The 26805-nt window shown below is 46.2% G+C and overlaps 1 protein-coding gene across 1 annotated transcript in view; it reads left to right on the top strand.

Annotated features, from left to right (window-relative positions):
* The window catches only part of LOC138453162 (dual specificity protein phosphatase 14-like), a 146787-nt gene extending 122873 nt beyond the window's left edge, over nt 1-23914 (top strand). The window contains exon 2 of the mRNA XM_069605743.1: nt 18286-23914. Within this exon, the coding sequence (XP_069461844.1) occupies nt 18355-18954 (600 nt within the window). The 5' untranslated portion in view covers nt 18286-18354 and the 3' untranslated portion in view covers nt 18955-23914. The remainder of the gene's footprint in view (nt 1-18285) is intronic.
* Nucleotides 23915-26805: the final 2891 nt, after the last annotated feature.

Here is a 26805-nt window from a genome sequence, read left to right as displayed (position 1 = left end):
TTCCTTGTCTTTATCGAAACTCAAATCAAGCTATTGCCGATTTCCCAAAACAAAGCAAAAAAGAGAATATATTATGGTGAAGAACAAGAAAAAGGAATTAAGGGAAAGTAATGACAAAGTTAGTATTAGCAGAAAATGTGAAGTTTGAACGAATTTGCTTGTTCCAGCAAGGCTATAGGAATTGGTTAAAGGGGCATTGTAGCATTATGCTACAAAATGATAGTGTAAATTTCATGCACTTATTGGGACAACACATGTCATTTTTGGGCATCGGTTCGTATTCTTGATCCCCCCCCAAACCATTGTACACACTAATCTCATACCAGCATATATTTGGGAAGCCCACTTCAGCGAATTGTATATGGCACCCCTGAAAAAAAACATAATACCTTTACATGAGGCGGACTCTGCGACAGAGTTTGACATTCAAACTATCAGGCTACTGATATCTCAATTGTCCAGAGCTAGGGCACCAGGCCCAAATGGTTTGTGTAATTATGTTTTTAAGAATTCAATTGATATCTGTCTGGTCCGCGGTATTGTTCATACTGTTCAACGACATCCTCTCAAAAAGTAAAATGCCAGATAGCTGGAAACTATTCAATATTATCCCTATTTACAAGACGTTTAATGAAGAAAGTCCCACTAACTACTGACCTATGCTCTATTAACCAAGGACAGGAAATTATTCGCCTCTTTGCTACTCTGATATTTGGAAAAATGGACCAACACTATATACCGTATGTCAAAATATTAGACAGGTTTTATAAAAGGTCTCAGTACCACACTAAATGGTTTCATAAAAGATGCTTTTGTTCAGCTAAGCTCACAAAAGAATTCTCTCTGATCTTCGCAAATTGAGGAATTGAGGCATTCTGAGGGTTTATTGAGTATGTTGACATGCATTAATTCAGAGAAAAAGATAAGAGTAAGGGTGAGTCAAAAGGGAGCCACATCTGCTCATATTTAAATGTATAAGGGCTGAAACAGGGCAGTGTGTGGGCTTCCTGCTTATTCAATCCCTACTGTCTGATATGGGAAAAGTGCTGTCTACATCCGCCTCTATTACTCCACGCATAGGCCCCCTTTAAATTACTTGGTTGACTTAAGTGGACAAAATATTTATTTTCGGCCATACCCAGATAGAATTGCGGCGATTGATAAACACCTTCCTTGAATACTCTTGTGACAACGGCCCAAGGTTAAATTCGGCAAAAACAAAAATCATTTGTTTCACAAGAAATACTACAGAGAAATACAACGTTCAATGGAAAATTGGGAACTTCCCACTAACGAGGGCTAAGGAATTGACATATCTAGGTGAGAATGTAGCCACCAAAAATGTAGTCAGTGAAAAAGTCATGGTGAAAACACCTCTGCCTGGAAAATGTTACCAAGCAAAAGATAGTCAATTAATGCAGCTGAAAAGTAGACAAAAATGTAGAGCTGCTAGAGTTATTGTTAGGATTAAGGAGGGTTTAGTGGGCTTGAGATTTCCTGGTTGATGGCTAGGATAGGGGTTAGGATAAGGATAGGGGTTAGAATAAATATGTTGGGGTTTGGTTCGTCGACAGAGTAGATAAGTGTTGCGTTAAGTATGAGGGTAGGGGCTATGGTAAGGCTAGGACTAACAGAGTAATTTTTTGGGTAAGTGTGAAAGAAAGGGATATGGACGTTGGAGAGGGCTGGTGATGAAACTTAGGATAAGCCTGGTGGTTAGGGTGAAGAAAGCATTGGGGTAAGTAGTAGGGTTGTAATAAGGGTAAGACTAAAGTCAGTATTAGAGCAAGGGATTAGTTAGGGCAAGGGCTATGTAATTTGTGGTGAGCTTGTGATGGGGTTGGAGAAAGGGTCACTGTTCATTTTCTGTTTAGTTTGTATTCAGTAAAATGCAAATAAAATGCTTTAGCATGCTGGAGGATTCATGCTCTGTAAGAGTTCTGGGTAGGATAAGGGTTGTAATTAGAGTTCGGGAAGGTTTAGTAATAGGGTGATTGTAGGGGTTTCATTGGATGTTTGGGCCATATTTAGGGGTCCAGCCTTGTACTATTATGCATTTAAAAAGAGATTTATTGGCCACATTATTACTGGCAACATTTTCACACTTTGGATTGATTTTATTGAATGACTAACTGCCTGATTCATGGAATTATTTGCACCGAAAACGCAGATTTGCGCGCCTTTCTGGCCGAAAATCCCCATACTTCAAACAGGGATTTTCGGGCAGAAAGGCGCGCAAATTTGCGTTATCGGCGCATATAATTCCATGAATCAGGCGTTAAATATTTTAAAACAACTTGTTGCTGACATTTTCACATCACTACTTTTTTCCTTAGTTTTGAAGGAGTCCAAATGTTTATTTTTTGCTTGTCATGTGTTTTTGTACTTTTTCTTGTGAATTGTGTTGTATTGATGTCTATTTATTAGACTTTTAATGTGTCCTTGCCACCACCAAGTGAATATTGATTAAATTAAAATAAATCTTTGTATTCTGTGTATGTCACACGTTACATCGTCCATTTTTTCAGAACTAGGTGTGCTTTAAACCTTAGGAGAAAAAGGACGGACCTTTTTTGTTTTGTAATATTTTTCACTTCTCTTCTTTTTACATATGACTTATGTTGTACCCAGATAGTAGAGAAGGGTGATACCCCTTGTTTGTGGGTGTCTCTGGGATCGATACCAGTATATACAAACCTACTTTTTCTGGGGACATTTTCATATAGAACCATCTAGGTTTGCATCTGAGGGCCAGACAAACAAAGGAAGCTCTATTGCTAGAGATGGAAGAACAGGCAATTGGCTTGGTCTCCCGATGGCGTAAATAAATGATCGTTATGGGAGATGCTCCGTTCATCCATTGATTGACTTTTAGAAGGGTATAATTGTCCCATCCCTTACGTAGGGGTCCAAAATAAACCATCTAACGGGTACCACAGACCTCAATAGTATTCAGGGCAAAGTATGGAGAAGGGTATTGAACCTACCCAATTGTGTTCCTGTCCCAAACATCAGCCATGAACTAGAACTGATCTCGCTAAAGGGTTGGCATCAATGGAAACTGTTGCAATTTTATAGGAATCTTTTAATTCACCCTAAGTACTATTTCTTTATAAACATTAACTCACAAATGGGTGGATAAAATAATCGTAATAGTGTCCTTGTATTGAAATGTGGTAACATTCAAAACTCTCTTGCGCTAACCACCAGCCCTTATGATGTAAAAAAAAGTTTGTTTAGAAAAGATTGGTTGTATATGTGGGAGGTATACTTTAAATGACCTCCTTTTCTGGGACATTGGGAACTATGGCACAACCGTATAAACCTAACTAAACTAAAATAAACTGAGCATAAAAATTAAGGAATTTGATGAATTATCTGTATATTTGGGATTGTTAAATGTCTCTCTTTTTTTTTTTTAAACTTTGTTTTATTGGCATTTTCATAATATAACAAAAGGCGCAAAACATTTTCACAAATTGTGCAAGTAACAGGCCCAAAAATTCCCCCCCCTCACCCATCCCTAACGCACCCAACCCCCCCCCCCCAAAAAAAAAAAAAAAGCAAAAAACTCCCCATAGAAACATTTTGCTGGGGAGCCGCTATGAAAGCTCCGAAAGTCTGGAGCTCCAGGAAGAGCGAGAGCGTTGACTACTTGAATGGCTGATGAACTATCATCGTCCCCCGGGCCGTGGGCCCTGTCCACTCCTTGTCCCCCCTGAGGATCAATGCACATCCCAGCCCCATGTCTGCTGTACCCCGTACCAGTTTGCTTGGAAAGAGCCCAAGTCATTGTTCATCATTGCCGTCAGTTTGTCCATCAGGAACATGTTTTTTACCTTTTTTAGCCAGTCCTCCTTCGAAGGGGTCTCCAGGCTCTTCCATTTCTGGGCCAATGCAACCCTTCCCGCCCTCAACATTGTCTCCCACATTCTAGGGTATCGGGGTATGTCTGTGTCCTCCGGGGGGAGGCCCAGCAGCATTGTCAGGGGGTTCTGGGGGAGAAGCTCTTCAGAAACTTCGGCGATCCAGCCCCTCACCTTCTCCCAGTATGCCTGAGCTTTCGGGCAGTGCCACCACATGTGCCCTCTCGTACCGACCTGGTCACATCCCCTTGGGCATGCGGGGGACACTCCCATGTACATTTTAGCCAACTTCACTGGTTCTCTGTGCCACCCCTGTAGGATCTTGAAGTTGTGTTTCATGTCCGCCGTGAATAAGTTCCCATGGAAGGCTATTTTAAATATTCTCGACCAGGCGTCCTCCGAGATCTTATCCCCCGCTAAGTCATTCCAGAACGTGCGGAACCCCCTTCTCTCCCCTAGGTTAACCATGTTCAGTAGCTTGTACATCCCTGATACCGCACCCTTCCTGGAGGTTGCCGAGTCCAGGAGTTTCTCGAAGGGGGTCAGCTGTCTTTTCAGGTTCTGGCCCCAGGCCTGGTCACATAGGATTCCCTTCAGGCGGATGTATTCAAATATGGAGAGGGACCCCTGACCGAGGGCGTCCCTCAGTTCCTCATATGGCCGGAATTCTCCTTCCCTAAACATCTGCCCCGCCCACTCCATTCCCAGGTCGGACCACGACTGGGTGTTGCGGAACCCCCTGCTTCCCAGTTTGAAGGGGTGACCCCAGAGGGAGGACATCGGTGACGGCCACGATGTTAGGTGTGCCGTCTGGGGGCTTTCCCTCCAGATCGTCCAGAGGACTCCCAGGGTTGGGTGGGATTTGAGTCTGTTCGGAATAAACTTGCTAGGGGCCCACAGGAGGTCTCGAATCTTTAGTGGGTGAGCGTCCATGTCCTCCAGATATGACCAGTAAGTGCCCATCCCCTCTTTCATGTGTTCTAGGAGGACGCGCAGCTGGGCGGCCCGGAAGTAGAGTTGAAAGTCTGGCAACCCAAACCCTCCCTCCTCCCTCGGTAAGGTCAAGACCCTATTGGCAGTTCTCGGGGTCTTGCCCTGCCATATGAACTCCCGCACCGCATTCTGAAGGACTCTGAAGGTCCGGTCAGGGACTACAGATGGGAGGGCGGTGAAAAGATATAGTAGTCGCGGGAGAATGTTCATTTTCACAGCCGTCATGCGGCCGTACCAAGACAGGATCATTGACCTCCACCTCCTTAAATCTGCAGTGATTCCTAACACAACGGGGTCGTGGTTAGCAGGGGCTAGATTGGTTAGGTCCCGGGTGAGGAGGACTCCCAGGTATCGAATGGAGGCCTTCCCCACCGTTATTCCTTCCAGGCTGGCAAGAGCGCCCAAGCCCGGGTCCCGGGTTCTCATGGGGAGCAGGACTGATTTGGACGCATTGATCCTGAGACCAGAGAAACGCCCGAAGGTAGCCATCAGGGAGAGGAGCGGGGGGAGCAAGGGTCTCGGGTCTACTAAATAAGCCAGGATATCATCTGCGAACAGGGAGAGCTTAAATTCCACCTCCCCCCTCTTAATCCCCTTAATCTCTGAGTGAGCTCTGACTGCTATGGCTAGGGGTTCCATGGAGAGGACATAGATTAGAGGGGAGAGTGGGCATCCCTGTCTTGTCCCCTGCGACAGGGGGAAGGGCTCCGACAACCCGCCATTGACTTGGACCCTGGCCCTAGGTGCCCTGTATAAAGCCGCCACCCAATCCCTGATGTGTGGACCAAAGCCCATTTTCTGGAGGGTAAGTTCCATGAATCTCCACTCCACCCTGTCGAACGCCTTTTCCGAATCTAGGGACAGGACGCTCACGTCCAAATCTGACCTCTGGGCATAGTGCAACAGGTCTATAGTCTTCCGGATGTTGTCTGAGCCCTGTCTCCCCCTAATAAATCCCACCTGGTCGCCGTGGACCAGCTTCGGCAAGACCCCCTCCAACCGTCCCCCAAGCACCTTGGCCAGAATCTTCACATCAACATTCAACAGGGAGATGGGTCGGTAGGAGGAGCATTGCCTAGGGTCCCTGCCGTCCTTGGGGAGCACCACAATAATTGCCTCCATCATGGAGTCCGGAAGGGACCCCCCTCCAGCACCTCGTTGAACACTTTTACCAAGTGGGGGGAAAGGGTTGAGCGGAACCTTTTGTAAAAGTAAACCGAGTAACCGTCCTCGCCCGGGGAAGTGCCCACCTTCATCCCTCCAATCGCGCGCTCTACCTCGTCCTCGGTCACAGGGCCCTCCAACCCCTCCGCCATCTCCCTGGTCAGGGCCGGGATCTGGATTGAATTCAGGAACCCCACCATCTCCGCCTCCTCCCCATTATACTCGGACGAATATAGTTTCTCATAATATCGGTGGAAGGCTTCGCCAATGTGGGGCGTATCGTAGCCTACCTTTCCCACCTCGTTCTTAACCTCTTTAACTAATCGGCTTCTCTGCACCTCCCTCAGTTTCCAAGCCAGAATCCTATCCGCCCTGTCCCCTTTTTCATAGTACTGTTGTTTGACCAGTTGGAGACTCCTCTCCATCTTGTGGAGAAGGAGATCCTTCAGTTGGAGTCTATAGTCGTCCAGTGCGGTCACCTGATCGCGGTCTAGGGGAACCGTGGGGGGACCCCCAGGCTGCAGTAGGGCGATTTTCTCCCTGAGGTAACTTTCCTGGCCCTCCCTTTGCCTTTTTTTCTGGGCTCCCATTTTGATCAAGGTTCCCCGTAAGGTCGCCTTAAAGGCGTCCCAGAGGGTATGTGAACCCACCTCCCCGTTGTCATTAAGTTCAAAGAATTCCGTGATGGCCTTGAGGACCTCCTGGGCTAGGACTTCGTCCTTTAACAGGGAGTCGTTGCACTTCCATCTCCCTCTGCGTTTGTATAGACCTCCCCTTGCTATAGTGACTCGGACCAAGTCGTGGACAGACCAGGGGACGGGGTCTACCCTGTGGCCCGAGGCAAATGGGTGTAGGGTCTCATCCACCAGGATGTAGTCTATCCTGGAGAATGACGTGTGGATGGCTGAGTAATATGTAAAAGAGGGGGAGTCTGTTCTCGGGACGGGGATCGTATCCAACAGGCCCAGTTCTAGGTTGACTTTTTGGAAGGTGCGCGCCATGATCTCGTCCGCAGCCCTGGAGGACTGTGGGCCTGCACGTTTCCTGTCCAGGATGTGGTCCAGAACCATGTTGAAGTCCCCCCCCACCACCACCGTGCCATGGATGAAGTACTTGAGTTTGTCCCCCACCTCCTCCCAGAATTGGGCTTGGCCTTCGTTTGGGGCATAGATGGCAGCTAGGGTCAGTGGGGCCCCCTGCAGGGACCCCCGCACCAGCAGGTAACGGCCCCCAGGGTCTTTCAGCGTGGCTTCATTCTCGAAGCCCACATGTTTTGCTACTAGGATGGCGACCCCTCTCTTTTTGCACTTGTGGGATGCACTGTGAACCTCGCCAATTCCCCCTCCCCGCATTTTGGGCTCCTTCCCCCGTGGCCAGTGAGTCTCTTGAACGAAGAGAAAATCCAGGTGTGCCCTTCTAAATTCCCTACAGAGCAGGGACCTCTTGGTGGGGGTATTTAAGCCACGGACATTAAGTGAGCCCACCCCCAGGACGGGCAGCCCGTCAGCCATGGTCACTTTGTTCCTCTCTCTCGGTCAACTCCTTCCCTGCGCTCCTCCCCGTATGCTCCGTTGTATCAACTCTGTGTTCCCCTTTTCCCCCTGACCCCTCCCCCCGGGTGGGCCTAAGACAAAACCCCAACTGCCCCCCTTCCCCGAACCGTAACTGAACTTCCCCAACTCCCGTGGTCCCCCCACCCCCCACCCCTGCGTCCAGCCAAGTAGTTCTGCCATCGCTGGCTTTTGGCCGAACCACCAGCCTGCCCACCTCGGCCAGGCAATCTGCATTAGAAGCTCATCTCCTTGAGCCCCCTAGGATCCCCCGCGTCTGTGACCCCTCTGCGAACCCCACCTACTTGCAGGTCGTAGGGACGTTGATAGTAGTGAATCCTCTGAGTCTGCGTCCCTCCGACCAGGGCACACCAGGGTGCCCCCGTGCTCAGTCCTCGGAGTTGTTACGTTCTCTGTCTCTCAGGAATCGAGGGTGGAAGCTGTGGGATCGATGGACGCTCTAGTCCTCACCCATCATGGCTGCCTCCACTATAAATCTAGGCCCCGCCTCCAGCTCGGCGCGTTGTATCTGTGTATTGCCTACACTTCTACCAGCGCTCAGAGTTGCTCTTAACTTTATTTTCGAGTTTTCCTTCTCGCTCTCGTTTTCGGCGTGAGCTTGTTTTTTCTCCTTCTGTCCGCTCTGTGTTTTTGTCTACGTGGTTTTCGTAACCGACTATCTGAGTTATGCCTTTCTCTGCTCGCGATCCCTTTCGCGCTCCGCTCCTTGCTTACCTCTCTGTTTACTTTTTCTCCGCTTGCGAAACCCTTCGCACTCTGCTCCTCGCTCTGCCTTCCTGATACCTTTTTCTCCGCTCGCGATCCCTTTCGCGCTCCGCTCCTTGCTTACCTCTCTGTTTACTTTTTCTCCGCTTGCGAAACCCTTCGCACTCTGCTCCTCGCTCGGCCTTCCTGATACCTTTTTCTCCGCTCGCGATCCCTTTCGCACTTCGCTCCTTGCTTACCTTTCTGTTTACTTTTTCCCCGCTTGCGAAACCCTTTGCACTCTGCTCCTCGCTCTGCCTTCCTGAAACCTTTCTTTGCTCGCGATCCCTTTCGCGTTCCGCTCCTCTCTTAGCCTTCCAGTTAACCAGTTCTCTGCCAGCGAAACCTTTCGCACTCTACTTCTCGTTGATACCTTCCTGTGCCTCATACCGCTTGCGGCTCCTATCAGTTTCTGTGTCCGAGGCATCTGGCACTCCAGACATTCTACAGTGTCCTGACTTTGGAGAAAGCCCTCGCTTTTCGATCCATCATTCCTGAATCTTCATCATTTCAGCCTGGGAGTACCTGCCTTATACCTTGCCTTAGGAACCACTCCTTACCTTGCCTGCAGATCTTCATTCAAGGGTTTTTTCTGCCGTTCCGGCTTTTTCCCTTGGGCACCGAGGCTGGCCCACTGGGAGCCCCCCACGGCAGGTTTCCACTACTGCCAAGGTGGCCTCCGGAGGGGCCAGACCTTACTTGCACGATAAGAAGGTTAGAACACCTAAGGATCTTATCTCTACCAAGAAGAAGGAACGTCCCCGGATCCGGACTACGGTAAAGGACTCAGTATCAGAAGATTCAGGTGAGGAGAAGGGGGAGGTGGAGCCGAAGTCTGACACCGTCCTTTGATGGTGAGGGGGTGTTTATTTTCCTGAATTTCCTCGCGCCGGTGCGCTTTCTCCTCTCGCCGGACGGACCAGGGCCACCGGGTCTCCCGTGCTCCGGCCCCGATGGGCCCCTCCGGGGGTTCGTGTCCACTGTATATTCTTGTATGGCTCCCCTTATGTCCTCTTCCGTGATCAGGGTCGATCTTTGGCCCATGTATTCGAAAGTCAGGGAAAAGGGGTAGCCCCATCTGTAGCGCACTCCCTTTTCCTCAAGCACCTGTGTGAGAGGGCGGCACATCCTACGCCTGGCCAGCGTGTAGGCTGAGAGATCTTGGTATATGGAGACTTGGGCGTTGTTGTAGGTGATTTCCCTAGCCTTTCTGGCCTCCTCCAACACCTTCGTCTTCTCCGAGTAGTAGTGGAACCGGACCAGAATCGACCGGGGGGCCCCAGCCCTGCCCCCCGCCCTGTGCACCCTGTCGAAAGTTAGCTCGGTTGTCATTTCCTCCGCGAACAAGAGAGTGATGATGTCTCGTACTGCTCAGGTGACGTCCCTCTCCGTTTCCCCCTCCATTTCGGGCACCCCAAAGATTCTGAGGTTGTTCCTCCTCTCCCTGTTTTCGAAATCATCCATCTGCCGGGCCCTTTCCTCGTCCCTCTTCTCCAGGGCCTCCAGCCTCATGCTATATTGTATGTCTTGGACTGCTGTGGAGGATTGGTTGGATTCGACCTGTAGCAGCCTGTCCTCAATCTTATCCACCCTCTGGTCCATTTTTTCAAATTTCTGGGCAATGTCGGAGCGCATGTCCCTAATTTCCTGTAGGATCGAGGCGAAGCCCCTTTCCATTGCCGCCGAGGAGGGGGTGGCGTCCCCAGATTGGGCCATGGTCCCTTCGCGGGTTAAGCCTTTGTCACCTCTTACAACCTCCTGGAAGCGGTATCTCTGCAAGGCTTCCCTCCAGCTCATGTGCTTCTTTCCTGTGTCCTGTCGTCTGGATCCCCGCGGCCCCGGCGGGGGGCGGGGGGTCCCCTGCTGGCCAGTCCTTCCTTACTTGGGTTGTGCACTCCACAGATGTCCCGAATGGGGTGACACAGTCCGGGGGGGCGGGCACACGCCCCACCTGTTCCCAGGCAGGGGCCTCACACCCTTTTCAAGCGCCTCGTGGTCTTCTGGGGCCTCCTCCGGTCTCCTTGAGGGGGGGGAATGGTGGTTCAAGGGGGCCCGACCTTCCAGTCCAAGGGGGGAAAGGACGTTGTGGCTCGCGCCGTGAGTCCTGTGGGGGGGCACCCCTGGGCGGGCACACGCCCCACCAGCTGCTGGCGGGGGCCTCACACCCTGGTCACCCCCGCTTCAGGCCGTGCTGTCTCTGGGGGGGGTCTGGGGCCCCCGGTCCACAGTCCACACCTTTGGTCTTCCTGCTCCTGGGGTTCCACCCCGCTCGGGCCGCTCACCTGTGGGGGGGCGAGTCCCAGGCCTACCGGGGCTCCCCCTGCTCTGCTGCACTCGGCTCTGGCGGGCCGCGAGCGCCCGCGATGATGACTCCCGGGGGGGGACCGCCCTGCTCCTTTCTCTCACTCCCGGGGGGGAGGACTCTGAGTCCCCGGGGGCGCCGCTCCAGGCCCCCGGATGCCGCCTCCTCGCCGCGCGGGCAGCCCCGGCGCTCTGTGCTCTGGTTCGGGCTGCGGGGGGAGGGGTGGAGAGGGCCGACCCGCGGCCGCGTCCCCGAAGTCCCGGGGGCCCGGACCCCGGCCGGGTCGCTCCCCGCACTCCAAGGGGGGGGGGCTGTTGATAGGGGGAGTGAGGGCTAGTCGGGCTGGGGTGCCGTGTGCGCCCGGGGAGAGACCGCCTCACTCGCGGTCCCGAGGCCGCTCCAGTCCTGCTGCGTCACCCGCCCAGGCGCCGCGGTTTGCGAACTCCGGCTCCCCGGGGAGCTCGAGCTCCGCTCTTTCGCTCGTCGGGGGGCTGGGGGGGGCGCCGAGTCGGTCTCCCAAGTTGTACTTGCAGGAGGGTCTCGGGGGGGCTCAATCCCCTCGGATTCCCAGGGCTTCGGCGGGAGCTGTGCACTCAGGCAGCCATTGCCTGTGCGCCCCCTGGTGGCCTCCCTAAATGTCTCTTTTTAATGATATTCATTATGAATACATTTTTCAAGTTTGTTTAATTTTTAATTGTTGTATTTTATGAACTGTGGAATTTGAATGGATGAATTTGGATACTGTTGTCCTTTTTCTATCAATGTGTAAAGGTTGTATGTAAACTGAACTACCTGTTAATTTTAAAAAGAAAAAACTAGCCCAGCTTTTATTGTAGGCTGAAAACCTTGTGAAAATGTACTGCAAATCAGCAGATCTTAAATTCACACCTATATGTTCCTGCATTCCCAGACTCGCTTTTAAACCACCACCATCAAGAGTGACATAGGGAGGATGAATATAAAGTATGAATAGGTTATATAGAGGGATTTCTGCCATATTAGTAGCCTCACAGTGCTCTGAGTGAACTAGAGAGGTGGCCTGTCTGGGACTTGCAAAATGTACCTGGTAATTCTAGCAGTACCCTCAGCAGGCAGCAGCGTTTTACGGGGCAATAGCATTCCACAGCAGCTAGAGGAGCCGCTCAAAGTACTTAACGGTGGCCCATGAACATATTTGGAAGCCAAGTGGGGGAATGGGGGAGGATGGATGAGGCGAAAAAGGCAGGGCTATCCTCATATTCCAGAGAACACTTCCACAAACTGCAAATGGTGACAAAATGGAACCATGAAAGAAAGGGAGAAAAAGACAGAAAAAGCACCGGGTCAGAAGGTGAAGCGTGTAAGGACAAAAATGGGACAAATGAGTGACAATAATTTTGCCTAGCTAACACAGTATTGCTTTTAGCTCGGGCTACTCAATGGGTTACATCGTTACTGAGCGGCAGACAGATGAGAGTGGCTGGTTAGTCGGCAGAGGCAAAACCAATGCCTTTGTTGTATAGGGTCCCTCAGGGAGCTTGTGTTTCTCCATGTTTCTATAATATCTTTATGATACCATTTTTCTATATGCTAGAACAAGAAGGGATTCTATTCGCCAACTATGCAGACGACACACAATGTGTCATCCCTATCTCAGGTTCACACAGTGATGATGAAATAAACATCAACAAAGCATATCAAGCGATACAAAGGTGGATGGTTTTGAATGGTCTGGCACTGAATAGTGCAAGAACAGAGCTCTTGATTGTCGGTTCTGATATTAGGCTGGCGAATTTAGGTTCAATGTACAAGAATTTTATTATAGACAACTGTAACATCGAAGTGAGGAATAAGGAGAAGACCTTTGTTATATTCTTGGATAAGAACCTGAACATGAAAGCCCAGGTGAATAGCTTAATTTCTTCTGCATCATATTTCATCATGTTGTTCCGCCATCTTCGCCCCCTGATTTCTGAGAAAAATTCAGAGACCTTAGCCAGAGCTATCATCGGATCCAAATTGGATTACTGTTGCAGTCTCTTAGTCAGGATCACCCAAGCGGATTTCCACCGCCTCCAGGTCATCCAGAATGGAGCACTGAGGGTCATGAAAGGACTTTGTCGTAGAGACCATGTATCAGAGGCATGACAGAGCCTACATTGGCTCCCTGTACAGGCCAGAGAGCGCTTTAGGATGCTGCTTATCACCCATAAATGCCTTAAGGGTCAGATGCCAATTTATCTAATGGAAGCTATTGTAACAAAGCATAGGATCAGATCTTTAAGATCTGACAATACTAATCTTCTTAAAACCACCCGCTGCAAAACTAATAAAGTCTGCAACGGAGCTTTCAACATAGCAGCTCCGTTAGTATGGAATGCCCTGCCACCTGTTATCAGAATCATTGAATCTACAGAGGTGTTCAAGAAGAATCTGAAGACCCACACTTGTTTATTATGCTGCAGATTCACCTATATTGGATGTTTCTTTTCAGAAAGTCTTAAAGAAAAGCACACACGAAAAATGTATAGTGATGCCTTGAAGCCGGTAACTTGAAGAATAGGATGAAGAACAAAGGGCTAGAGATAAAATACAATTCTCACAAAATGTCAATTAGTTCTCCTAAAACCGTTGAAAGCAGCATGTGTGAGAACACTGTATAGGACAAAGGCTTCATAGAGGTTTTCCGGTATTGTCCTGAAAAGCCTTACCCCCGAGAATATTGTAAGCCGCATCAAATGTCAAACACGTCTCTGACATTGGAAATGCAGCATAAAGATTAACTTGAGACCGCTGTGCCAGGTCTTCCGGATGTTCGCACGACCTTCATGCAAAGGAGTCGGGAAAAAAAACTCTCTGAGCCCTTCCCACCATCAATCCTGAGGAACGTTGGTCTCGGCAGGGGAAAAATGTTGTTGGCCCGCCGGGGTTTAATAGTTATATTGGAGTGGGAGCTCCATTCTATGCTGCCATTCCGTAGCGCACCTTGCCACGCCCCCACAGTCACTTATTAGGTGCCAACAGCAAAGCTGCTGAGCTTTATGTTGTGTCCACAATTTGCGTCCTGTGTATGTGGAACACCTCCAAACCATTTGATTCAATTGGAAAAATCATAGCTCTCATTGAATTCTATGGGCAAAGGAAACTGTATTTGTGAAAAGTCAAAGTACCAGCTGCATACATGCCAACCCTTCCGATTCAGGAGGGAGAATCCCGATTTTTCATTTTACAATATTGGTCGTTTTTCCTTTCTCCCGCCTAAAATAATTCTAACCTCAATGCAATCTTATGGGAAAAATAATTTCTCCCGCTTTCTGTGACGAAATCTCCCTCCCAGGTTCTCCAGCTTGGGAGCTGCTGTGTGCCCTGGATATCCATGTAGAGGGGTATGTAAGGGGCATGGGGAAGTACAGGGTTTCATAAAAGTGGTTGTACACTATTACATTAAGCAAATATAGTAAAAAAAGACTTCAATTCATTGCAGTCTTTTTACTGTGTGAATGCTTAATGTAATGTGTGTTCTATGTTCTTAGATCACCATGTTTCTATTTGTGGAGTTTTCAACAATTTTGTTTTGGAGTGGTTCCACCTGAAACCCCTCTTCCCCATTATCTAGTCCCTATTCCCCACCCCTGCTACCTCTACCCACCCCCATATTTTTCAATTAGTTTTTTTGCCCAGAAATCTTCGGCAAAAAACTGCGAAAAAAGTCTGGCGATGTAACAACATATGATATCACTATATCAAAATGCGCTGTCATTTGACAGAGTGCTTAAATAATACCCATATATCCCTAGTAAATGCCTTTGAATGCTGAAAAAAGAGGCGCAATTGAGGGTTTGCACACTACTACATTAAACATAGACATAGTAAACAGACTTTGATTCACTATGAATGGAAATCTTTCTACTAGGCCTATGCTTAATGTAATAGGTGGCATATTTGTACATAAACAAATGCTGGCACATTGGGGAAAAGCTATTACAGGTATGTTCTTACAGAGGCAATTGCTGACATGATGGGACACAGCCATCACAGTTTTGTCCTTAAAGGCACAAATGCTGGCTTTTTGGGGAAAAGCAGTCAGAGGTGTGTTTTTAAAGGGGCAAATGTTGGCATTATTTTGGTAGAGACATCTCAGGTGTGTTCTATTTTGTCCGCAGCCTAAATCTATAAAATGTTGCAAATAACTGCCAGGCATCTATAGATATATGCTGCATGTTTATTTCTGTGCGGAATTACGGTTTCTATTTGCCCTTGTTTTTATTCCGCGCTGGCATACTCTCTGATGGAAAACATTGTGCTCTATCAAGGACCAGTAATTCTATATAACAAGCAATTAAAAGAGAACCATATTTATGAATACAATTATTTGGGCCCCACAAGTTGCATTGGTGCTTTGAGTTTTTTCTTCAGTTGCAGGTCAATAACGAGGCACTGTGGCTTAAAACTGGAGCAGCACCAAGCAACAGAAAGACCACACTAAATCTGGGCCTAAGTGGCTACACCTAAATAGTCCTGCACGAAGAGATTTGTCCTACCTTCCAACGAGTGTCTATTAGGCTGACCTAGTTCGCAGTTGAATAAAGACAGCGGAAATACGAGTAATTGTAAATTCTCTTGAATGCCTCTTGGCATAACCAAATCATGTTCTAGTAGATTGCTGTTTAAAGAACGTGGTTAGAGCCTAGACTCTGAAGAGATTGGCAAGTATCCGCAAATGTAGGGTTTAGGATCAAGCAAGACTGATTTGCAAGATCAAATTCTATCTGCTTAGTGGCCTTGGCTTTTCTGCAGTAGACCAATGTAATATAAAGAGACGTAACTAATACAAGTTAACAGATGCTTACATTTAGTTAATAGAATAAATGAAAAGCATAGTTATCTAGCATACATGGGGGAAAATAAGAGGTAGCGGATAACAAAATATTGAATTTCAGTGGCAGCTGGTGAATTTTTTAACTGGAGTGGCATAGATGTCTGTGAGGGAGCGACCAAGGGCAGTGTGTAAGCCTACACCAAACAGGGGGGAGGGAGTTCTTGCCTCGAGAATTTATTTTAAATAATGGGTTAAATTGATGCATTTTACAGCACTTTCTGCAAAAATATTTGGTAAAAAGCTACACAATTTGCAATCAATTTTGCATGGTAGCATATACAAAAAACAATAAATGCAAGTCATCAACAGTGCATAGGACCATTTTCCAACACATTTTCATTATGCCTTTGCCTACAACATATGCCAGTATATACATTATTTTCATATTGACTGTGCCCATACATGTCCATGCATGCTGCACCAATATTACCATTTAAGCACTCCCAGCCAGAAAAAAATGCCATGTTAAAGAAATAAAGTATATCCAGACTGGCTATACCAAGATATGCCAGTGTACCAAGTAAGTGTTTGCTTTTTCTCTTGATGCAAAGTACAAAAATACCATGACGCACAAAGAATATATGGCTAGACTGGAGCCACCAATGTAAGCCAGTTTAGCCATGTAATAACACTCATCATGTTTGCTTTACTCTTAATGGCAAGTAGCAAAATTCCATGCCACATTAGGAAAGTATATGCTGACTGACACATGTAGTGCTAGTCTGAATATAATGTGGCATGGCATTTTTACTTGGCATCAAGGGTAAAGCAAACATAAGTGTTATTAACTGGTTAGACTGACCTACATTTAATGTAGGCCAGTCTAGCCAGGTAAAAACACTTATGTTTGCATTACCATTGATGCCAAATAAAACCTTCCATGCCACAATAAGGAAGTTTATGCAGACTGTCACCACTAATGTAGGACATTCTACTGTCGTAATAACACTTCACTTATCACTTTTGCTTTACCCTTTATGCCCAGTGTTGTGCATCAAGGATAAAGCAAAAAAGAATGCCGTGCCCCCAGCAGCCACCATCCCTAAACTTAGCACACACAAACACTTTCACTTACGTATTCACACATTTATGCAACTCCTTGCATACACGCATTAATAAAAACAAACACAGATACATACATACACATTACAGTTTTTGTTATAATGTACTTGCATTCACCCTCCCCACACGCCCGCACTGCCACCTGGAGGACCGGCTGGCCCTCCCCTTCTCTTTTCAACATAAAAACGCAGAGTGTCAGGGGAGAAGTCTTCTCATGTCTGTCAACGTGATAACGTTGTGGGTCTCTGCAATGTACGTGAACACGCTGACTGACGAGAGAGGACTCTTTTCCTGTTAATGACTCTGCTAGCGCAATAATGGGAGACGATGGGGACATTCAATAATATGCACTAAAGGGCTCTGCACCAAACAAAAAAAACACAATGGGCCTCATTACGACCCTGGCGCTAATGGGTTAACGGCGCCGTAAAAGGCTGCGGCGCCGTTAACCCATTACCGCCTAATTACGAGGTCCCTTTGCGGGACCCGACCTTAATGGCTGGTCCAGACCAGCCGTTAAAGTAGGGACTCACAAAGGGACCTTCGCGGTAAGTATGGTACCGCAATTTGCGGTACTGTACTTAGCGCCTTCGCCATTCCCATAATGCCCTATGGGGCAAAAATGGGAATGGGGAAGGGCCATGGGCAAATGGGGAAATACCGCCCCGCCAACCTTGGAATGGGGCGGTATTTCCCCATTTCACCATGGCGGACACATTACGATACCGGCCCCAACCATGGTGCTAATAGCGCCATGGTTTAGCGGCAGTATCGTAATGAGGGCCAATATGTAGCGGGGATGCACCCCTGCGTGGAGGCGGACAGCACAGTCCGCCGTGCAAATTAAGCACACATGGCCTGTGCTGCCTGCCACTAAGGGGAAGGGGAGGCCTGACACTTAGGCGAGAGGGCACAACCACCCACCCCATTGGCCGGCCACCACTGTTCCAGTTAACCAATATTACCTTAAATGAGGTATCCCAGGTGATAAAGAGGCAGCCAATAACGAGTAAATTACACAGCATAAAGCACCCTGGACTTCTAGTCTTTCAGGTCCATTACTGCTTAGAATGGCTTATTAGTCAGCACTTTTTCCTCTCTTATCTGACTTTTTTCCATCTGGAATGCTGGTATTACAGAGAGTAACACGTGCTTAGAGGGTTCCACGATAAAGCTTTTGGTGCAACATCAAATGAATAACACCAGGAGTATTTTAATTTTTATAACTGTACCTTTACAGAAAGATAGATTTCATTATTGTTATACGTCGAAAGACCTACGCTTTCTTTTTTGCAAAACTCATGAACTACATGATTAGTATATTATACAGGATTCCGAGAAAATGTAAAGAAAACACTTGCAATCCAGTGCTTTTCTTATTCTCAGTGGTGCACTGTAGCATACACTAGAGATTTCGGTTGGTTGCTTCTGAAGCTTCTTTTACTTGCTCTTGTCCGGTTTAGTCTATGTTGTATCGCCCTACCACATGCTCTCCTTTCTTGCTTGTGACCGTTTTCCTCTCCCTTGTGCTCTAATTTCTGGAACAGGGTTGGCTGGCATAGGGACTGCCATATTTGTTGGAAACTCTTTGTTTACCTCAGTATTTAACCTGTTTCAATTTCACCACACTGCAACTTTGTTTTCTTTTGTGAAGTCAAGTTGCCCACAACCCACTGTATAAAAATGTAAATGAGAGCTCTTACTTTTTCTTGTTTATTTTTCTAGGTTTCTTGGACGCAGCAGGAACATTTTATCACTTGGACGGAAATTGCTGGTTGACCTTTCACCTTCCCCATGAAGCGCTCAACACTTCTCCCAAGAACTAGTTCCTTTATCCCGTCTTCATCACGCATCCAGTCAACAGCTACCCTATCACTTCTCTCCAGTGTGGACCAGATCACCCCATCCCTGTACCTCAGCAATGCCAACGTTGCACGCCACCGCGGGCTCCTTTCAGCTAAACGTATAACCTGTGTCATTAATGCCACACTGGACGTGCAGCGCCCCTCTTGGCCTGGTGTGGACTATCTGCGCGTACCTGTTGCAGACCTACCCCATGCCCAACTCTCCGATTATTTTGACCGGGTGGCAGACCGCATCCGGCAAGTTGAGCGACGCAATGGGCGTACGCTAGTGCACTGCATGGCTGGGATTAGCCGTTCTGCCACCCTGTGCATGGCATACCTAATGAAATATGAAGGTGTCACCCTCAAGGAAGCGCACCATTGGGTGAGGTCCCGCAGACCTGCAATCTGTCCGAATGCTGGCTTTTGGCGTCAATTGATAACATACGAGCATCAGCTTTTTGGAAAAAACAGTGTGAAGTTAGCAGATTCTACAATGGATGTCTTGCCTGTGGCTGCTGGAAGATACGGGAAGAACCATATTCCATAGTAGAAAAGAAGGTCAAAAACAACCATGTGCTCCAACACCTTTTTCTGAGCAATACAGTGGAACTGGTCACATTGACCTAACCTGTTTCAAAAATGCCTTCAGCTGTCGTGCCATCACAAAAGGGACCAGATTACGTTAACAGTATGAATGCTCAAATAACATAATAATACCTCAAATTCCTTTGTCTTTTAAGGAGGCCAAACATTAAAACCTATGGCATAAAGGTGCAAATATATCTGGCGTAGAAGAGGTTAAACAGCATAGAAACCAACTCTTGAAAAGAGGTAGAAAGCATATTTATTATGACATACTTTCGAAGGGCGGTCTAATATTCTCAGAATGCCTTGCAGCAAGTGGCATATAATCCTTCATACCTCGGTATGTAAGTGATTAAAGCGGTTATATGCTGAGATCATATCATCTGGTTGGGTGAATGTATAATCCCATCAAGCCTGAGGCATGTACTTTTTTTGAGGAGATCATAGCATGCACTCGCTTTAGATTTGGTAACAATCCTTGTTTGAGGTTTAGGATATTGTATCTAGGGTTGAGGTTAATAGGCATGCCGGTAAGTGCAGTTGTTTGTGACGGTTTCCACTAGCATGGCTTTTCATGGTTAGTTTTTTCCTGTAGCTCTGGGGTTTGCTTGGAGAGCGAGGAGGTGGGAATCTGAGTTGCCAGTTTCAAATCTGTCAACACCTTGTTGCATTTGTGCTTGCTTCCATCAAAGTGTGGTGTATGATGTGCGCATGGCAGAAATATGGTCAGGGACAAACCTTCAACTGTTTTTGCAACAGACATTGGTGCCGCAGGTGTGGTGTACATCATCATCTCCTCTTAAGTTGGATCTATTGCCTAATCATGTCACCGTGTTCTCAATGTTTGGCATAAACACTTCTTAACACCACTAATAACCTATTAAGTAGCCAGTTGCTATGTTCCTTTCCGCACAACATCCGCTTCACTCCAACAGCGCCCTGTAGACATCACACGACACCCCCATATGTCACAAAAACAAAACATTTAATACTCTTTCCAAACACAAAAGTCCCCATGGTTATTACAATACTTGTCATCCTCATTGCTGCCATGTATCAAGAGGGTTATACCATCTACAAGTATGGAATTCACTCAATTTTGCTTCAAGTATCTGAGCCCAGGCTCAGAGCTTTATTGTTGGCCTGAGCAGTGTCCCTCAATCACATGCATGTTTCTATCTTGTTTGGTCTTAGTAGGGTTTAGTAGACTTGATTTGCCAATTGTAAACTGATGTTATACTTTCTCAGGCTACCTCAAAGCGCTGAGAGTTACTCTTCAGCAGCCAAGGGAAGGATGGGGTTTAGCAGTTGTATCATCTCTACACCTAAATTAAAAGCTGAGAGCATAGCTCAAGCTAGAGGGTTTTAGGCTCGAAAGGCCTAACAGCAGGGTTTACAATCCAAGCGAAGCATTACAATTGCTATTGCTAATACAGAAGGACATCATGAACGTAGGGTGGGGGGAGAATGTACTTTGAGGAAGAGATGGGTTTTGGGCACATCTGGGAAACTTTGGATTAGATTTGCTTTGAAATGTTGTGGTACGCAGCATGTTAGAAGAGGGATAACTTCCAGAAATGTGAAAAATGTTCTGTACTTCAGAATGGTGAATGGAGAATTAGATGACACGTAGAATCCTATTTAATTACAGTTTAAGCAGCATCGAGATGTAGATTTAACTGCTCAGTTGGTTGAGAAGGAAAGCAGGTGACCCTAACTAAATCGTCAATGATTGAGCTTCCATCAATAAGAGTGGTCAGGTTTTGCAGTTTTCCAAATCCTTGGAAAGATGGTGAGTAAAGAACTGGTAAATAGGCTGTTCGATGGATATGAAGTGGGCTGATAAGAAGTCACTGAAGAGTTGATGGCTTGGATAGAGGTTCATCAGTGATTTGAAGGTTATGCAGAATGGGGGATGCATATTAGAGAGCTTTTTAATATATATTTTCATCTACCACAATCAGTCATCCATGTCATTTTCTTATGGGCCTCATTCAATTGCTCATTGTTTATACCTCTCTCTGCTGGATTCTTTTTCCGTGCATGAAAGCAAATATTATTATTTGCCTGACATCAGCACTCAGATGAAGATACATTTTGCGTCTGCAGTCCCTTCACTTCATCAGTATCATGCAATCAAGAGCTTTGAGGACAAAGACTAACAGAATTATTATAAACTTTAATTTTAACTTTCTTTTGCAAGAATGTCTGGATGAAAAGTATATTTTTTGGTTTGGTTTATACAAGGGCACATTTTCACCAATGTTTACAAATGTAGGAATAGTTTAAACATTCTTTCACGCATAGTTTAGAGTACCTACTTAAAGCAACTTCAAATTTAATAACTTTATGCAGCTAGGCTTTTTCTTGACAAAACAAACACCAGACAAGTTATTTGGGAGTTTGTTGCGCTTGTTAAACTTTTGTGTTGTGTAAACAAGCAAACCCAGCTTTAAAAAAAACCGTCAGATTGTTTAAAAACAAATCCTAGATAGTTTTGGAAACTTCTAAAACAACCAGTCTCAACATTTGAAACCTTTAGCAAAAAAGCTGTTCTTGTTTTTTCAATGTTCTACATTATGTATTTAGGATTTTACATAAATTGCGATTATTTGTCCTACACTCCTGAATAACTGCTATACATATTTAACAAAATATTTAGAAACTACCAAATGACTTGTATTAAAAAATGTTTACATGTGGTTGTTAACACAGCTTTAATATGCAATTCAAACTTGAGTATACAACTTAATGTGCATAGCTTTTTTTCAAGTTCTAAAATTTCTTTAAGAGCTGAAAAAACTGGACTGATTTTCGAGAATCCAGAATAATTCTAGTAATTATCGAGCACACAATACTGAGGTTTTTAAACTGTGGAAGTTGCCTTTTATACTGTGCTTGCTTTTTAGAAAGTTATACACAGTCCCATTTTTCCAGAGATCATATCTAGAAGTGGTGGGTCACAGGGTGTGTGTGTGCTTATGTGGAGCACCCATTGTGACATGCTACCTTTGTGGTGCTGCTATGCTGGGTTTGCTTCATTATTTGTATGCTATGGTATTGCTTATATTTGCTACTTGGCTGTGCTGCTTACTTTGAAATGCTATCCTCTGAAGTTTATGTTTTTCGTTATGCTGTCCCCAGTGGTCGAAGTGCATGAAAAGGAGTAGTGGAACTATGTTCTCTGCTGACCTGCCCCACTCCTCACACACCCCATCGCCACACCTCCTCCCACGCAAAATACAAACCCCCAAACAAAAGTGCCTGCTGTTTAAGCGAACGTTCAGTGCATTGCACTGAAATGCACGTTTCAACTGCTTCATACACTTTTATTTTAAAACGACACCATTCTGGAACGCTTTTGTATAGGAACAGTAAAACAGTAAAACTTAATTTTAAAAAGTAGAGGAGCACCGCTCCAAACCGCTCCTGGTCACTTCGACCACTGGCTGTCCCAGGCCATGTTTAAGCTGCAGGAACATGTTGTGCAACGTTGGTCTGTTAAGAGCTATGTGTTCTGTTACCAAATGCATTTCTGCCAGAAAATGTAACTTGACATTGTGCTGTTGATGTACACTTTCCTTGAAGGCAGTTCTTCCATATCTTTTTGGACTTCCGTTGGTTCAAGCCCACGTTCCTAGCCACCCGATTGGCTGGTTCCCCCGCTAGGGTGCTAATTTTAGTTATGGATGTTCTCATAAAGAGATAACTATTCCACTTTGCTTTCTCATTATCTTTCACTAAAATTCCGAATCAGTGTTAGCTGTTCATCTTTAAGATCTCCCACTTAGGCTGCACCCGTTACTGATAATTGGTTTGCATTGGAATATAATAACATAAAATGGTTGAAAAAATGATTTTTGTTACTTCGCAACTAATCATTTCTACTTCAGTTTTTCATCCACCACTGATTTCCTCCAATGTGCATATTTCAACTTTTGCATTTTTATTTTCCTCCACCGGAAAATCCAGGTAAAGGTTTTCCAGGAAAGAAAAGCACGCTCTAGCTCATCTATTCTAAACAAACAACGGCAAAGAATGTCCCCAGCATTAACATTTACAGGTGGGTAATCAATAGAGAGACCCAAATCTGATGGCTAACTCTTAAAAAGTAAACACAGGGAAACGTATTAGAGATTTGCGTGCCTCTTCTTTTTCACTGGAGCGATCTCGAGCCGTTCTTGACTGCTCCACAGAGAGATTTAGCTTTCTCCCAGAACTTTTGTTACCAGCCATAAAGAAAATTCAAGGAGCTTCTGTGGAATCGATTTGGAACTCCATTTTGCACCATTTCATAATGTCTGTTAATTATACAGGCTATGTGTGTGCTTTCTGCAATATATACCATTACTTGGTCTACAGAGAAGTCTGCAGAAAGTGCTTCTCCTTTATTAGCACCCTTTCCAGAATGTTTTATAAAAATAACTACACCTTAAAATCAACGCTACCTGCCGTCCCTGTACAACCTACAACCAAAAGTGCTCTTTTGAAGATGCCATCATGTTTTGTATGTGGTTGCAATGCTCCAAAAACCACCTGTCTGACATCCCAGGTGACGACACTGAATGCACAAAAAGCCTTAGGGTTTCTAAACTCAATGCTGCCACTTTCCTTTCACATTCTGTGTATACTCTCCTGCCCAGTGGCCCTAGGCATATGTCCATAAAATTGAGCACACTAAAACGAAATCTCATAAAGTATGCATGTTCCTATCTGACCAAAGTAGCAGAGCACCTCTGCGGAGCAAAGCCTTTCTATAGAAATGATATGTTGAGCACTGGGTGTGTTTTTTCCATTGCTTATTTTATTGTGTGCCCACCATATAAGGAAGACGTCTATAGGAATTTGAAAGCTTATGCATCTGGCATCTCAGTATTATGTTTTCAATTAGTCCAATAAAAGGTAGTCAACCTTTTTCTTTTTGCAAAGTCTCGTTGTGCTTTATTTGGCCGGGGCATGAGGACTGTTGTAGCATTGGGCTAAAAAACGGTATTGTCTAGGGAGTGATCAGGGGCAACACGCTCGCCTTGGAAGTAAGACGACATGCAGCAACACAGGTTCGATCCCCGTCCGAGCTTAGAAACCTCTGGGTATTAAGCGCATTATAAATAACCTATCATATCTTAATGTACTTGTAGGGGCTTGGATGAATGTGTTGGGAGGTTTGTATGTACTGCGGGTATATTTTACTGATGTTTATTAAAAATATTTTTAAAGTTAACATTTTGAACAGTACATATTTGTGTATTTGGTAAAAAATCTTTACTTTTGCAAAGCGTATCACAATGAAGTCGTTTGGCATGGCGAGTGCACTGCTCCCGCTTTTTCCCATGCCCAGTTTATGTGATTAGTGACGCGCGCCCCTGTTGGTTTGAATAAAAATATTTATTCGAGCTTGTTTTTAAAGACGAGGCTAAGCATTGGTTGACGTGTACAATAGCAAGTAGTGGAACTAAGCCCCTGCTACACTCTGCCCCCACACAGACTTCAATCCAACACCCCCCAGTTCCTCATAACAACTCCCTCACACAGGGCGTCCTGCCCTCCTTGACTTCACCCCAACAACCTTTTACATCCGCACTATCTATCACAACTGAAAGAAAATGGATCTTGAGATCACCATTGCTTTCAGTCTTTGTTCCCCACAGCATGCCGTTATCCCCCCTCCTCCCCTCCTTTACAATTACCCACCATTATCACCTCTTAAGAGACAGTCAAAAGGGCAAAGGCACCCACATTATTTGCAACATCCTTTAGCAAATTTCAAACCAGAGCAGATCTCTTCCGAGCTGGAAAATTCGTCTTTCAGCCTGGGATGGTCACTACGATTGCAGTGTTGGGGTTAGGGACGGGGCAGGGATGGGATTTACTGCATTTCCCAAGTAGGAAAGGGAAATCAATGGAAAAAAAGGCTTTGTTGGTAAGATAGCTCAGAGAGCTATGGCACTCGTGCCTTTACCTCCAAAACATGGTTCGAATCCCTATTGGACAGGTGCTTCAAAATAATGAAAATGTCTTTAGTCCCTCATTGTAGAAACAGTACTCACCACAAAATAAAGTCATGGAATAATGGCTGATTCTACAGAAAGTAGAGGAATGTTGTACTCTTTAGTTACCACCCACTTCGACCTCTGAGGCTAAGCTTCCGCAAGGGCCTTGTGAAGTCTATCTCGTGTGTGTGCTTCTCCATGGTTTCCATTTGCTTCTACTGAGAGACAGGGGCTGGCACCTGCTCTTCTACCCTGTTTCTTGTCCGTCACTCCCAGAGGTCAGTTACTTGTGCCATTTCTGCACGTTCTTTTTCTCTTCCCTTTTTTTTTGGTTTAAACTTTTTATAAAATTTCAAAACTATAAACCAACAGCATGGCAAACAAATTAACATACAATCCTTCCCAGTCCAATTGTGGGTCCATTCCCTCTGTTCTGGGGAAAGCCTGTGTCTAATAGAGCCAGACCATCCTACTCCGCCTACCCCTCCCCCACTGCATATGTATAACCACCACAAAAAAAATGAAAGCAACACATAATATAGTCACCGAGGGGGATAGGGATACTGCCCGCCACCCATCAGCTAGGTGTTCTGCCAAAGCAAAGGCCACGGTAAAAGGTCCAAGATCTCAATCAGTTCTCCTATTGTCCCAACGAGTTGCAACCACCTGGATCGTAATTATAGATCGTTAGCCAGGCCTTAAGAGTCCAATAACACATAACAAGAGACATGGTATACCAGCATGGTGCACCTATTGGTTGGTTGGGGGCATATGAGAAGGTAGGTAAAGGTTAGAGGGGCGGAAGAGAACTGAAGCCATAGCAATGATGGTGCCCCCCTTCAGATCCACCAGCACAATACGTGCAGACATATTCCAGACACACCCAACCCTATTCGGTCACCGCAAGACGTCCCCAGGGGCATAGTAATGGAAGTGATTCATACATAAGGGTAAGCGAGCTCCCAGAACCGATCGGCCTGTGCAGATCCAGATAAGCTTTTGAAAGTGTTGTGCTCCAATGAGCATAATTTGGCCAATAGGGATTGCCAGGTAAACTTGGTAGTAACAGTATCTGATTTCCAGTTCAGGATCAAGAGCTGCGGGCAGAGAAGAGGATGATATGGATGAGCTTACAGGTTAATGCGTCTTCATGCCATTCCTCCCTCTGACCCCCAAACAGCATAGGGCACACAGATAGGTCAAGCCCAGCCATGTGAGTGCGTGTGATCTACCTGTGTGCCAGGTGCCAATATGCCTCTATCGCCGGGAAGTACCAAAAGATATGCCCCATTGAACCCAACCCCCATAGCGTCAACAGCATGTGGACACATACATAACACCCCACTTATAAAGTTTACTGGGCGTGTAGTACAGTCTTTGAATCATTTTATATTGGATCCACCAATTCTTAATGTTAAAGGCGATCGCCGGGGTGACATTGGAAAAGTCGAACAAATCCCGTGAATCAAGTTTGATCTAAAGGTCGTTAGACCATTGAGTCGCTAGTGTGTGGTTGCGCCCGATATTATTGGGGGTGCAGATGGTGTAGAATGTATGCAGGTGCAGGAAGGTCATCATATTCTGCTTCACTTCGAGTTCGCCTGCTGTCAGCCCAGCTTGCCTGAACTGCACCGTCGTGTGCGAGCAGATCACCGCTCACAAGGTCCTGTACTGAAGCCAGTCGGTGGCTCCGCACCCGCCTTGCGTCAGAAATGTCAATCAGGGTATCCCCATCGTACGAATCCATCACTCTGACTTGCGGCCACATAGTATCTTGATTGGGGTCCAGTTTGTGGCCTACCCCGTATGACAAGAGTGCTCGA

The sequence above is a fragment of the Ambystoma mexicanum genome, chromosome 4p (genome assembly GCF_040938575.1).
Source record: "Ambystoma mexicanum isolate Mex_15411 chromosome 4p, UKY_AmexF1_1, whole genome shotgun sequence".
Lineage (NCBI taxonomy): Eukaryota > Metazoa > Chordata > Amphibia > Caudata > Ambystomatidae > Ambystoma > Ambystoma mexicanum.
The sequence above is the reverse complement of the archived record's forward strand: the minus strand, read 5'-3'. Positions and strand labels throughout refer to the sequence as shown.